This window comes from Gorilla gorilla, chromosome 5 (assembly GCF_029281585.2).
Source record: "Gorilla gorilla gorilla isolate KB3781 chromosome 5, NHGRI_mGorGor1-v2.1_pri, whole genome shotgun sequence".
Lineage (NCBI taxonomy): Eukaryota > Metazoa > Chordata > Mammalia > Primates > Hominidae > Gorilla > Gorilla gorilla.
In genome coordinates, this window is record NC_073229.2 from 74,407,862 (window position 1) to 74,419,899 (window position 12,038).

At 34.9% G+C, this 12,038-nt stretch overlaps 1 protein-coding gene across 28 annotated transcripts in view; it reads right to left on the reverse strand.

Annotated features, from left to right (window-relative positions):
- DST (dystonin) overlaps positions 1–12,038 on the reverse strand; it is a 494,942-nt gene that overhangs the window by 159,204 nt on the left and 323,700 nt on the right. For 27 of the 28 annotated variants that reach the window (XM_055391863.1, XM_055391862.1, XM_055391852.1 and 24 more), the window contains 5 exons: positions 11,746–11,939; positions 10,494–10,656; positions 9,699–9,782; positions 7,658–7,765; positions 7,040–7,138 (listed from right to left, as the gene is read on the reverse strand). In XM_055391863.1, the coding sequence (XP_055247838.1) occupies positions 7,040–7,138; positions 7,658–7,765; positions 9,699–9,782; positions 10,494–10,656; positions 11,746–11,939 (648 nt within the window). Of the gene's footprint in view, positions 1–493; positions 3,224–7,039; positions 7,139–7,657; positions 7,766–9,698; positions 9,783–10,493; positions 10,657–11,745; positions 11,940–12,038 lie in introns of all 28 variants that reach the window. The other variant, XM_031012513.3, reaches the window with a different exon arrangement.

Sequence of the window (12,038 nt, forward strand, 5' to 3'; positions counted from 1 at the left end):
CATAATTCTTTGAATTACAAAGACAAGATTAGTGAAAAGAAGAAAAATTTCAAACCAAGGAGGGTTCAGGAATAAGTATTATATTATTTTCAGAGTCTGAATTTTATCTTAGATGACAATTAAAGGTATTAAAATTATATCTTTAAAAAAGACTAAGACAAAATCTAGCCACAGAATATGTTAGAAGTTAAAGCTAACTGCTTGGTTCTTCTAGCTTTTTTGATACTCACATTTTTCAGAATGTATCTCCACAGATATAACAGTATATCTATTACATCTGTATGTTTAATCTCAAACATTCAAAAATTAAAGTTAATTTATGATAAAGATTCAAGTAAGTTACCAGAAAGAGTATAGCATTATTTTCCTGTCAGAACTACAAAGAGCCAATCACATTCAAAATTGTTTTAAAAATTTAGTCTAGGAGAGAAAGGAAACAAATGAGAAAACTTGACATTAGGTAGCTGATAAGGTCTCAGAACACAGAGTATACCTCTAAGGGTGTCAAAAGCTTCACCAGTTCCATTTCACATGCGTTATCTTGATACCTAACAGGTGGTCTAGAATTGTTCAGGGCTTGGTCTCTTATCTTCTCAATTTCAGACAGTCTTGTAATGGGGTTTGTCTCATCAAAAGTTATCTGTAACTCGGTGCTTGTCTGAGAAAAGTACTCAGAGTAACACTGCTGGCTTTTCTCTTTCTCGAGTGGAGCCCCTGGTGGCTGGAATTGGACTTCTTTGGGTATCTGTTCAACAACCCGATGCTGCCACTTCTCTTCCAATGGCTGTGGTTCTTGAGTCCATCTCAACAGAGGGGATCTGGGTGTTGGGTGCAGGTGTCCAGTGTTTCTAGAGGACAGCTCTCCAGAGTGCTGGCACTCCTTCACTGTCATCTCAAAATCTGGTTTGAAGGTACAGTCTTTGGCTGTGCTCTTTTTTTGAATTTCACACTGGAGCAAAACTAATTGATGTTCATGCTCTTTGATCTGCTGGTCCATTTTTTGCTTCAGGTTTTCAACCTCACGCTTCTGGGCTATCAGCTCATCCTCAAGTTTCCGACATTTTTGGTAATGATTTGCTTCCATGTGCTGCCCCTGCTGCATTTGTTCACGATACTGTTGAAGCTGTCTTTCAAGTTCTTTAATGTTTGTTTCACAAAGCTTAGCATTTTCTTGGGCTCTAGAGTTTTCTTGTTGAAGAGACACAAAGTCAAGCCTAATGCCTGAAATATCATTTTCAGTGATGACTTTGGACTCCATTAATTTTTCCATCTTCTTTCGAAACTCCTCTGCTGATTGTTTGAATTTACCAGATTCTTCCTGAAACAGAACCATCTTTCTGTGGGTCATCTGCTCCTCTATGGTCTTTAAGTGTAATTCATCTTGTACTTTTTTCAACCTGTTATTTAACTCTTGCACCTCAGCTTGTTGTAGCTGAACTTTCTGCTCCCCGCGTCGCTTCTCTTCTTTGGAAGCATTCAGTTCCGCATTCAGATTTCTAACTTCTTTCTTGGTATTCTGGATGATAATGTTCTGTTGGTCACACTTTTGCTTAAATTCACTTACCAAATTTTGACTTTTCGCCAGGTCTTCTTCTAGGCATTTAATTTTTCTTTGAAAATCCTGCTCTGTTTTTGTCTGTTTATGCAAGTGTTCATTTGTGCTGCGTAGCTGATCTTTAAAACCATCTGCCTGAATTTTCAGTGCTTCACATCTTTGTTGGATAGTTTGTTTCTCTAAAACTATATTCTCTGATTCTGCCTGAATTCTCTGCATCATTAATTTGGTTTCATTATTCTGCCTAGTAAGCTCCTCTACTTTTTGTTTTAGCATCTCTGCACACTCATTACTTTTCTCCAATTCTTCATTGAGCCTTTGGATTTTATCATTATTTTCTTTTTCAGCTTTGATATTTTGAAGCAACTGCTCATGGCTTTTCTCAAATTGTTCTTTTAGATGATCTGATTTTCTCTGGCAGATTTGTAGTCTTTCTAATTCTTTCTCATCTCGAAAAGAATGAATTTGTGAATTTAAATGCTGAATATTCTTCTCAGCTACAGCATGTGCCCTTGTGATTCTGTCTACTTCTCTTTGTAGTTTCCCTTTTTCATGATGAAGAGATTCTAATTCTAACTGATAATTGTGCTTTATTTTCTTGAGATCGTTAGCTTCTTGCATGGCTTCTTCAGCTTTACCTGTGGTTTGATTCAATTGCCTACCAAGCTCTCTGAGTTGTTGAGAATACCCTTTCTCCGCCTGATCCTTCCTTTCCAGCTCCAACTTAAGGCATCTGAGTGTATTATTTGTTTCATCTAGTTTATCTTTTAGCAAACGAGCCTTTTCCTCAGATGACATTTTTTCAAGCTGGAGGGCATTAAGTTCATATGTCAGCTCTCTCATGTCTTGTTCAGCCTTTCTATTGGCAGCTGTTAGTTCATCTACCTGCTGTTTGAGTTCTTCTGCTTTCTGTTTGTCATGTTCTTGCTGGAGACCCGTTACTGCCCTGCATGATGTAGCCTGTGTGATCGCACACACTGGCAATGCATTTTCTCTACATGTATACTGAATTTCAGTTATTTTTCTTCTTGCTTCCAATTCAATTTTCTGCTTTTCTTTCAACTGTTTCTCTGCTACCTGTTTCTGAAATGCAAGGTCTTTTTCCATCTGCTTTATCAGCTTCAAGAGTTCTTCCTCATTGTCTCTCTTTCTTCTTAATTCTTCCATTAATTTATTTTTTTGTTGCTCCAAATCATTGAGACTTAAATCTTTTCTTTTAAGATGATCTTCCAGTGTTCGTCTGGTAAAGGTGTTTTCCTCCAATTGATTGCGAAAATTCAGGAGGTTCTCTTCCACGGCAGCTCTTTTGGCCTCGGCCTCTATGGTGAGCTGCCTCACCCGCTCCAGTTCTCTTTCAGCGGCTTCCTTCTCTCTCACAATGGTTTCAAGTTCCCTGCGGTACTGCTTGGCTTCACTTTCAGCCCTTATCTTCTGCAGAGAGATATCTTCTACATTTCTCTGCTGCTTTCTCAATTCATTTTCCGCAGCCTCCCTGACCTTCGGAAGTTCTTCCTCTACTCGGGACTTTTGTTTCTTTAGTTCAGCTACCATTCTTTCCAACTCACTTATCTTTCCTGTAAGTTTGCTATTCTCAAGCACTGTTGCCTTCTGACGCTGAAGCAGATCTGAATATGCCCCATGTTCAGAAGTCTCCTTACACCTTTTAATCTACAAAAGACGTTTTGAAAGTGTCAAGCCTGTTCTGTTCAAAATATCTTACAACGTATGAATCAATGTTCATAAAAGTACTTACAAAACCAAGTGAACTCAAATGCAGAACAAGCGCTATCACCACCACCAGCAGCATCACCTTCTTCAGAGAGGAAGCTTCAGAAAGTCAGCAGAAGAGGACAAAAAACCCTTCACGACAGGTTTTCTGAAGAATATCTTTTTGCCCCTCAGGAATAATTTTATTTTAAAAATTAGCTAGCTTAGAATTTTATAGCAAGAAGGGAATTTACAACAGATGAGGAAAGGGAGAAACAAGGAGGATAGATATTTTTGCAAACTCACATTGGGTGAGTGACAAAGTGGGAAATAAAACTCTCACGATGGTGCCCTTTCTTCTCTTGCATGCAACATAATCCTAAGAGGTAGGAAGAACACCCAACACACAGGAACCAAATGATGCTAAAGAATTTAGTTTTCTAGCCTGATAGAAATTAAAAATGATACTTATATTCCCATGTCTTATGGTTAAAAAAACAAAGCACAGAACTTTAGAACAGAGAGCCAAATTAGGAAATAACATGGGGAAGAAGGAAGATTATACAAAAACTTGAAATTTCTAAAGTCAGATCCCTTATTTGTTTATACTTGCCATATTATGACAATTATAATAATCAGAATTGCTAATGCAAAGGCAGCTACAGTCCTGATGGCTCTAGAAAAGATGCGCTTCATATACTCACAGATTTTGTTGCTGTTGTTAATAACATGCCTCATATGAATCACTTTGACAAGCACCTTTAAATACTCCATAAATATAAAGATATTTGTTAAGTATAATAGCTTTTAAATATATACTTAGGGATTCAGCTCCAATGTATAGAAAAGATTATAAGAAAAAATTTTTACTCTACTAGGGACAGAATCAATGTCAGCTGGGAGGAGTATGCTTTACACTGATTATAGAACTACATGATCAGGATTAGTTTATAATTACAATTTAATTTCTCTTTATTAATATTCTAGTGTGTTAGTTTTGTATCATCAACTCAAGATCACCATAAAATAATTTAAACAGGAATACAGAAATTATTTTAGACAGATTTGTTTTCATTGAGAAGCTTTGGTGAATTTCAAGAATTTAATTTCTATTACAGACCATACATCTTATTTTGCTTCCTCTAATTTCTTGATCTCCAATAATTTTGATGAGAATTTCAGTTGTTTTCTTTGCTAACCTAAATAAGGTTTCTAATAATAATTCATACAGAAACAAATCTCATAATCTGTTATCTTCAGCACTCTATTTTCTTTATTTTAGTATCAGGGTCAATCCTGTGACACATGAGCATTTTATCTATTTAAATACTAAGTTTTCAATATTTCTTGAGGAGGTTATTTCTAAGACAGTCTCAGTTGCTTATCAAACCTCCTTTAAAACTTAGCTATTGCTAAGAAATTCTGAGCTATTTCTCATGCTCAGATTTAGAAAGACTAAAAATTCCCTCAGAAAAAAATATCTGTTGTTGAACCCTCAATGCCTTAGGCAATGCAGTGATTTGTTAAGAATCTCGGCTGGGCACGGTGGCTCATGCCTGTAAACCCAGCACTTTGGGAACCCAAGGCGGGTGGATCATGAGGTCAGGAGTTCAAGACCAGCTTGGCCAACATGGTGAAACCCCGTCTCTACTAAAAATAGAAAAATTAGCCCAGCGTGGTGGCAGGTGGCAGGCGGCAGGCGCCTGTAATCCCAGCTACTCGGAAGGCTGAGGCAGTGAATTACTTGAACTCAGGAGGCAGAGGTTGCAGTGAGCCGAGATCGCGCCACTGCACTCCAGCCTGGGCAACAGAGCTCTGTCTCAAAAAAAAAAAAAAAAAAAAATCATGTTGTCTCTTGAATTTTTTAGCAAATGTGAGAAAAATTACTAGAAATAATTTAGTACAATTGCTGACTTGCTTTCTTGTGGATCTCAAACTTATTTGCATAAAAATAACTTCCTTAACTTTTCTCTAAATCTTCCTCAATCTTGCCCTTTAATCACAGTGATTAATACTTAGCATATTTTGTTCTCAGCACAGACTAAAGCATCTCTCTCTAATATCTAATATCTATTACAGATATTTTAGTAACATTTCTTTTAACTAAATCAGTGTTACTTCTGAAATTAACTTGCATCCATCTTTGATTTTATGTTTATTATGGAAAATTCTGCTTTAGACCAAGGTTTTTCATGTGGGTCTTCAAACCTCAGTTGCAGAAACACCAATCTTTTGAGTCTAAAAATTAAGCTATGTATCTTTTACACGACATTCCATTAACGTAATGTTAAGTGGTAGTTTTTTTTAACCTATTTTAAATTATAGCCTTCGCTTGTTCTCACATAAGTGTATTTGCTGGTTTCAATTAACTACAAATCTTTGACATTTTTAACGACAATAATAACTTGCATTCAATTAAGGCCTTCTAAAATATTTTTTGTTTCTATCAATTGTTAGCATTCTGCCTCATGAGATAAATCGAGTAAGTGGCCCATATATGTATAATCAGATACATACTATGAGAAAAGAACTTAAGTTATTTTATTTTATATTTAACTACTGCATATTCAATTTAAAAGATCTGTATACCATTTAAAATGGAATAAGATCTCTCAAAAACTAAAAATATAAGAAAATTATGGATGTTCTTTCATAGATGAGAGATGCATGCATTTAAGATGGTCACAAATATCCTGGTTCTCCTTCTAAGCACAAAGGAAGAGGGTTATAAAGTCTTGCAATTAGCTATGTTAGTGATTTAGCTGCAGAAAACTGTTAACTCTGAACAGACTAAAACAGTTTATAAAAGTGGTCACATTTTTAGGAAACTGAGAAAGTAACATCCAATAGATGTTTACTGCTGTTTCAGCTCTCATATGGAGTTACATTAAGCATAATCACCTTTAGAATTTCAACAACAGTCCAATTTAAAATAGCTAATGGCCCACAATTTATTTATTTCAACATTCATTCTACTATTTTTGTCTGTTCTGGGGAACAGAAAGTACATCAAGATAACAAAGCATAGCATACTCCCTTTTAGATTACATACAAGAGCCTTTGGTGACCATTGATCTTTATAAATAAGTCCTTACTCTTCCTATATGATTTTTAAATATATGATTTATAAATGCAGAAATATGATTTTTAAATGCAGAATCAAAGCTGCAGAAGTTCTCCAAATCAGAGTGGCATTTAAATAGCCTTTTTAAATGCCATGTGCTATATCTTTTTGCAAAAAAAAAAACAAAAAACTCCAAAATTCTTAAAAAGTATCATTTTGTAAAAACGTCTACTACTTCTAAGTTAGCATCTTTACATTATGTATAATAATTTTAACTTCTTGAGATACAAATTAATTTAAAATGCATAAGACAAATGTGTTCGTGTGGTATTCCTGTAGACATCATACCAGCAGTAACTATACTTCAAAGAAGTATACCTCTCAGCTGTGAGAAAGCTGAAAAATATTCTGCCAAACTGCCAAAATTTCATAATTTATTTAAGACATTAACCCCACCATATTAGAGTCCTGAAGTGAAAATGCAAAGCCATGAAGTGAAATGACTTTCTATTTGAATGAATCTTAAAGACAAACAAAAATCCTAGGCCTTCAGTCATTTTCATTGTAATTTTATAATTCAATATTTATTTGTACAACTGCTACCGGCCACATAAATTTATCATGAAACATGTTTTGCTTTCCCAAACTACACTATAGTTACTGCTCATCTCTAGCTCCTTTATATTTACAGGGTGCTCACTGTTAATGATTACCTCCTCCTCTTCCAGCCTCTTCAATGAATCACCAGCAAATTTAATATATTGTGTCATGAGAGTGACCAGGGCAGTATATCGAGTCCTTAGGTCCATGAACTGCAAGTAAGGAAAAAAATAATAAAAGTATTACCTCCAGTTACTCTTACTAAGTTGAATGAATTTTGAATAATAATTACATTAACTAGGCCTTCAGACAGCAAAGCACACAACTCCCCCATAATAAATGATAAGAATGAGCTTATTATTACTATTATGCAAATCATGGCAAATGATAATTCTCTTCTAAATTTCACCATGAAGTACATTTATTTATCTCCACAGTTAATAATTAATCTTGAATAAAAATTTTTAAAGGGTTTTTAAAAACCCTTAATAGAATGTATTGTTCTGGGTGTAGACTTTCTGTTTGGGATGATGAAAAGGTTCTAGAAATAAACAGTGGTACCAGTTGCACAATATTGTGATATACTGCAATGTCATTAAACTGTACATTTAAAATTGTTAAAATAGTAAGTTTTATACTATGTATATTTTACCACAACAAAAAATAAAATTTAAAAAGTAAGTGTTCTTTCTTTTATGCCCCTTCCTCTCTTTCTCTCATACTTTTATTACCTCTTGAATAATGAGATCTGCTGAACTCTGCATTCTTCGGCGTTTCACTGGAGATTTTTGTTGTGAATCTACCATGGCCCGGTAGGTCATTGTTTGTAATTCATAGTCCTGTATAAAGGAGTCAATAAGATAAAATGAATTGAAGCAAAGTACTAGAGTTTCATTCTACAATAATTTAACACAGATAATTAGAACCTAGATTCACTAAAATAACTTTAGTGATTTGACACAGATCATTAGAACCTAGATTCATTAAATTAAGTTTAAATAAAGAAAATATAGTCGTGTTTCACATGAAACATTTCAGTCAAAGACAGACCGTATACATGATGGTAGCCCCATAAAATTATAATGGAGCTGAAAAATACCTATCACCTAGTGATGTCGTGGCACAACGCATTACTCACGTTTGTGGTGATGCTGGTGTAAACAAACGTACTGTGCTGCCCGTCACACAAAAGTATAGCACACACAATTATGTTCAGTATGTAATACTTGGTAATAAATGACTATGTTACTGGTCTATATATTTACCACACTATACTTTTAGTTGTTGTTTTAGAGCGTACTCCTACTTATTAAAAAAAAAAAAAAGTTAACTGTAAAACAGTCTCAGATAGGTCCTTCAGAAAGTATTCCAGAAACAGGCATTGTTATCAGAGGAGAAGACAGCTCCACACATGTGATTGCCCCTGAAGACCTTCCCATGGGATTTGGAGGTGTAAGACAATGATACTGATGATCCTGACTCTATATAGGCCTAAGTTAATGTGTATGTTTGCCTCTTAGGCTTTAACGAAGAAGTTTAAAAAGTAAAAAAAAAAAAAAATTAAAAACAGAAAAAAGCTTACAGAATAAAGTATGAAGAAAGAAAATACTTTTGTATAGCTGTACAATGTGTTCGTTGTTTTAAGCTAAGTGCTATGAGAAAAGAGTCAAAAGGTTAAAAAAATTACAAGTTTATAATGTAAAAAAGTTACAGTAAGTTAATGTTAATTTATTATTGAAGAAATTTTTTTATAAGCTAGTGTAGTCTAAGTGTACAGTGTTTATAAATTCTACAGAGGTGTACAGTAATGTCCTAGGCCTCTACCTTCACTCAGAACTCACTCACTAACTCACCAAAGCAACTTCTAGTCCTGCAAGCTCCATTCATGGTAGGTGCTCTATACAAGTGTACCATGTTTTATATTTTATTCCCTATTTTTATTATACCTTTAATATGTTTAGATACACAAATAGATACCATTATGTTACAGTTGCCTACACTATTCAGTACAGTAACATGCTGTACAGGTTTATAGTCTAGGAGCAAGAGGCTGTACCATATAGCCTAAGTGTGTAGAAAGCTGTAACATCTAGGTTTATGTGAGTACACTCTACAATGTTCGCACAATGAAAAAATCACCTAACAACGCATTTCTCGGAATATATCCCCTTTGCTAAACAACACATGACTGTACAGCAAAATTACATTTTTAGGAATCTATCCAATCCTGGAGATGCTTCCAAGATGGGGACAAAATCAGAAACATGTAGGGTGGTCAGGTAATTTCCCAAGTCTGTTTAGAAGCTCATGAAAATATATGTAACAATAGTGTAGCCCTATGCAGCCCCCCTTTCCTCCAGCTGAGCAATGGAACTACGGATCTGGAGGGCTAAAACTGAAAAGTTGTCAATGACAACTTGAAAAGCATGAAAAGTGTCCCCCTAAGTGAGAAAGTTAGAAGCTCTCCCATGAAATACCCTAACAATGTTAAAGAAAAAAGAAAGAAAGAAAAGTGATAAGAAACCAACTACAGAGCTATGTATTCTGGTGGCTGGGAGTGGCAGGGGTGTACATATGTGAGAGAGAAGAAGATGAATGAACTGGGGGGCTGTCATGTGACTAATTTCACAAAGAATTATTAGATAAGTGTCAAAAAAGTTCAAATGAAGATTCTTTTAAACACTGAGTGAAATGACTTGCATGGCTTTAACAGTACATGTAGAATCACAAACCTGAATATTAAATTTTACTATAGTTAATGAATCTTCCTACCTTCACTGTAGCTGAGTACTGTTCTGCATATTTTTGACACTCGTCCATTTTGCTCTGTTTCATTTCTATTTCAGACACCAGCATCTATAAATATACACAGTTTAGAACAAAAATGACAAGGAATTCAGCTATTCTACTACATAAGATGCTCAGTAACTAAGACATATCTACACCACTTCACAGTACAGCTCCTTAGCCCTTTGCACTTAATACACAACTTGCCTTATGGGTAAATTACAAACTTTCGGATTAAGCCACAGAAGTGACCCACCCCATGTGGTTTTCAAAGCAGAAATTACTAAACTCCTTAGGAATTATCCAAAAGCAGACTTGATGCCCTTGGCCACCACCTATTTCTGAAGAAAACAGAGCTAGAGATGACTGGCCCCTAAAGATAGAACAAAAATCTCAAAGCATTCAACTTTCTGTCAAATGTGGTATTAATTTTCCATTGCTAACCATTTTTACTTATTTAGGAACCCAGAAAACTGTTGAGGCCAGCAAAGTGTCAAAGAGATTTCTATACCTATGATTAAATAAATTATCATTAGGAACTTGAAAACTATCCCAACACTCTCCACTTTCTGATTACCCATGCTTTCAAAAATTACTTCCAAGAAATAAAAATAAGTCATGTATGTAGGTTTGGGTTGCAAGATTTTAATATTTTTTATATACTCTCCACCTTCCTCTAAAGAGTTGGTGACTTTTTCATTTAACATAGGAAAGGAAGATGAGGAGCATGACTGACCAAATGCAGACATAACCTCAGTAGAGGGAATTATTTTTACATACCTTCTGTTGATTCAACTGTGTGGCTAGGGTTTTACTATTTTCAGGCTGATTTTCCTGAATCTTTCTCTGAGTAGTTTCAACCTGCTGGATCCAATCATCTAAAGGATGGTAAGTGTCTCTGTAGTACTTCAGTGATTTGCCAATGCCCTCTAAGTCCCGTAACCTAAGAGAATAGTAACCGAATAGTCACGGTGTCCAGCGATATCCATCAGGAGGGTGGAAGATGTAGCGATGGGAGAGACAAAATAATTGGACCGCAATGAACTAAGCACAAGAGGGGTATGTATAAAGAACTCAAGGCTGCAGCACCCTGAGGCACACCTCCAAGGGCATTTCTTATTGGGTTGAATATAAACATTCTGCTCCCTGAGTTGTGCAATTTAGTGACAGTGATTATTCTAGGGACAAGCCCAACAAGCTAAACCTAAAAAGCAAGAAAAGTGGAAGCTTAACTATAATTATTATCAATTACAGTGTCTTGAATAGTAAGGCTTGCATCAAATGGCAGTTCAGTTTTGAAATAACGATAAGGTAGTCCAATGAATGGTTCAACATGGTCTCAGAGAGTATTTTCCAGGAGCTGTGATTACATACCTGTCTCTATGATTTAAAAAACCACCACATTAAACCTATGTATCATATTTGTTACAGAGATAACACATATTTGAACATAATTTTACTTTTGGAGAATGGCACTGTATCATAAAAGCATTTTATTTGCATTAATATAAGCACGAAAATGAATGAGAAAGGACACGAATTTATTTATTTTAAGATGAACCCTAAAACCTTTTTTAATTCAGTAACTGAGCATTTTGACTTTCTTGTATCTTCAATTAAAATGAACATCAGGGCATTTCCATTTATTTACATTTCTTAAGTCCAGTATAGAAGGTACACACAGCCCTATCACATGCATGCTTCATGCTCTTACTAAGTCATGGTTATTTGAATATTATAAGTTGGTAATAATTAGAGAACTACATTGTTTTTTCCTTCAGAAAAGGCAAGCAGATTAACTATATAAATGCTAGAATACATGAATAGTAACAGAGTTGAAAAAATGCTTATTTTGAAGTTAAATGTCTTACTAAAGTCCTCCAAGTAAGAAAGAAATATGGCTAAGTAGAGGTATTGTAATTAACAAATTAACTATGGAAGTAAAAAAGTAGCCTCATATGTTTAGATTTTACTCATTTACCATAGATAGACATTAAATCTGTGCTAAAACTGAACAAAAAAGGATACTAACCTGTTGTCAATCTGCACATGAACATTTTGCCACCTTTCGACTAATTGATCTGCTTTTTCTTTGTGCCAGTCAAAATCAAGGTCCCGTTCTTTATACGTTTTAAACATTTCATCACTGATGGCTTTAGCTTTCTGCAACTCATCCTCTAATGCATGGAATACCTGTCTCTTTTCATCTACTTCAGATCTCCATTGCTAAAATACATTAATTGGTAAAAGTTATAAAAATGTTAACCACTCACTGGGTAAATACATTATTTACCTAATTTTACAATTTATTTACAAATGACAGGT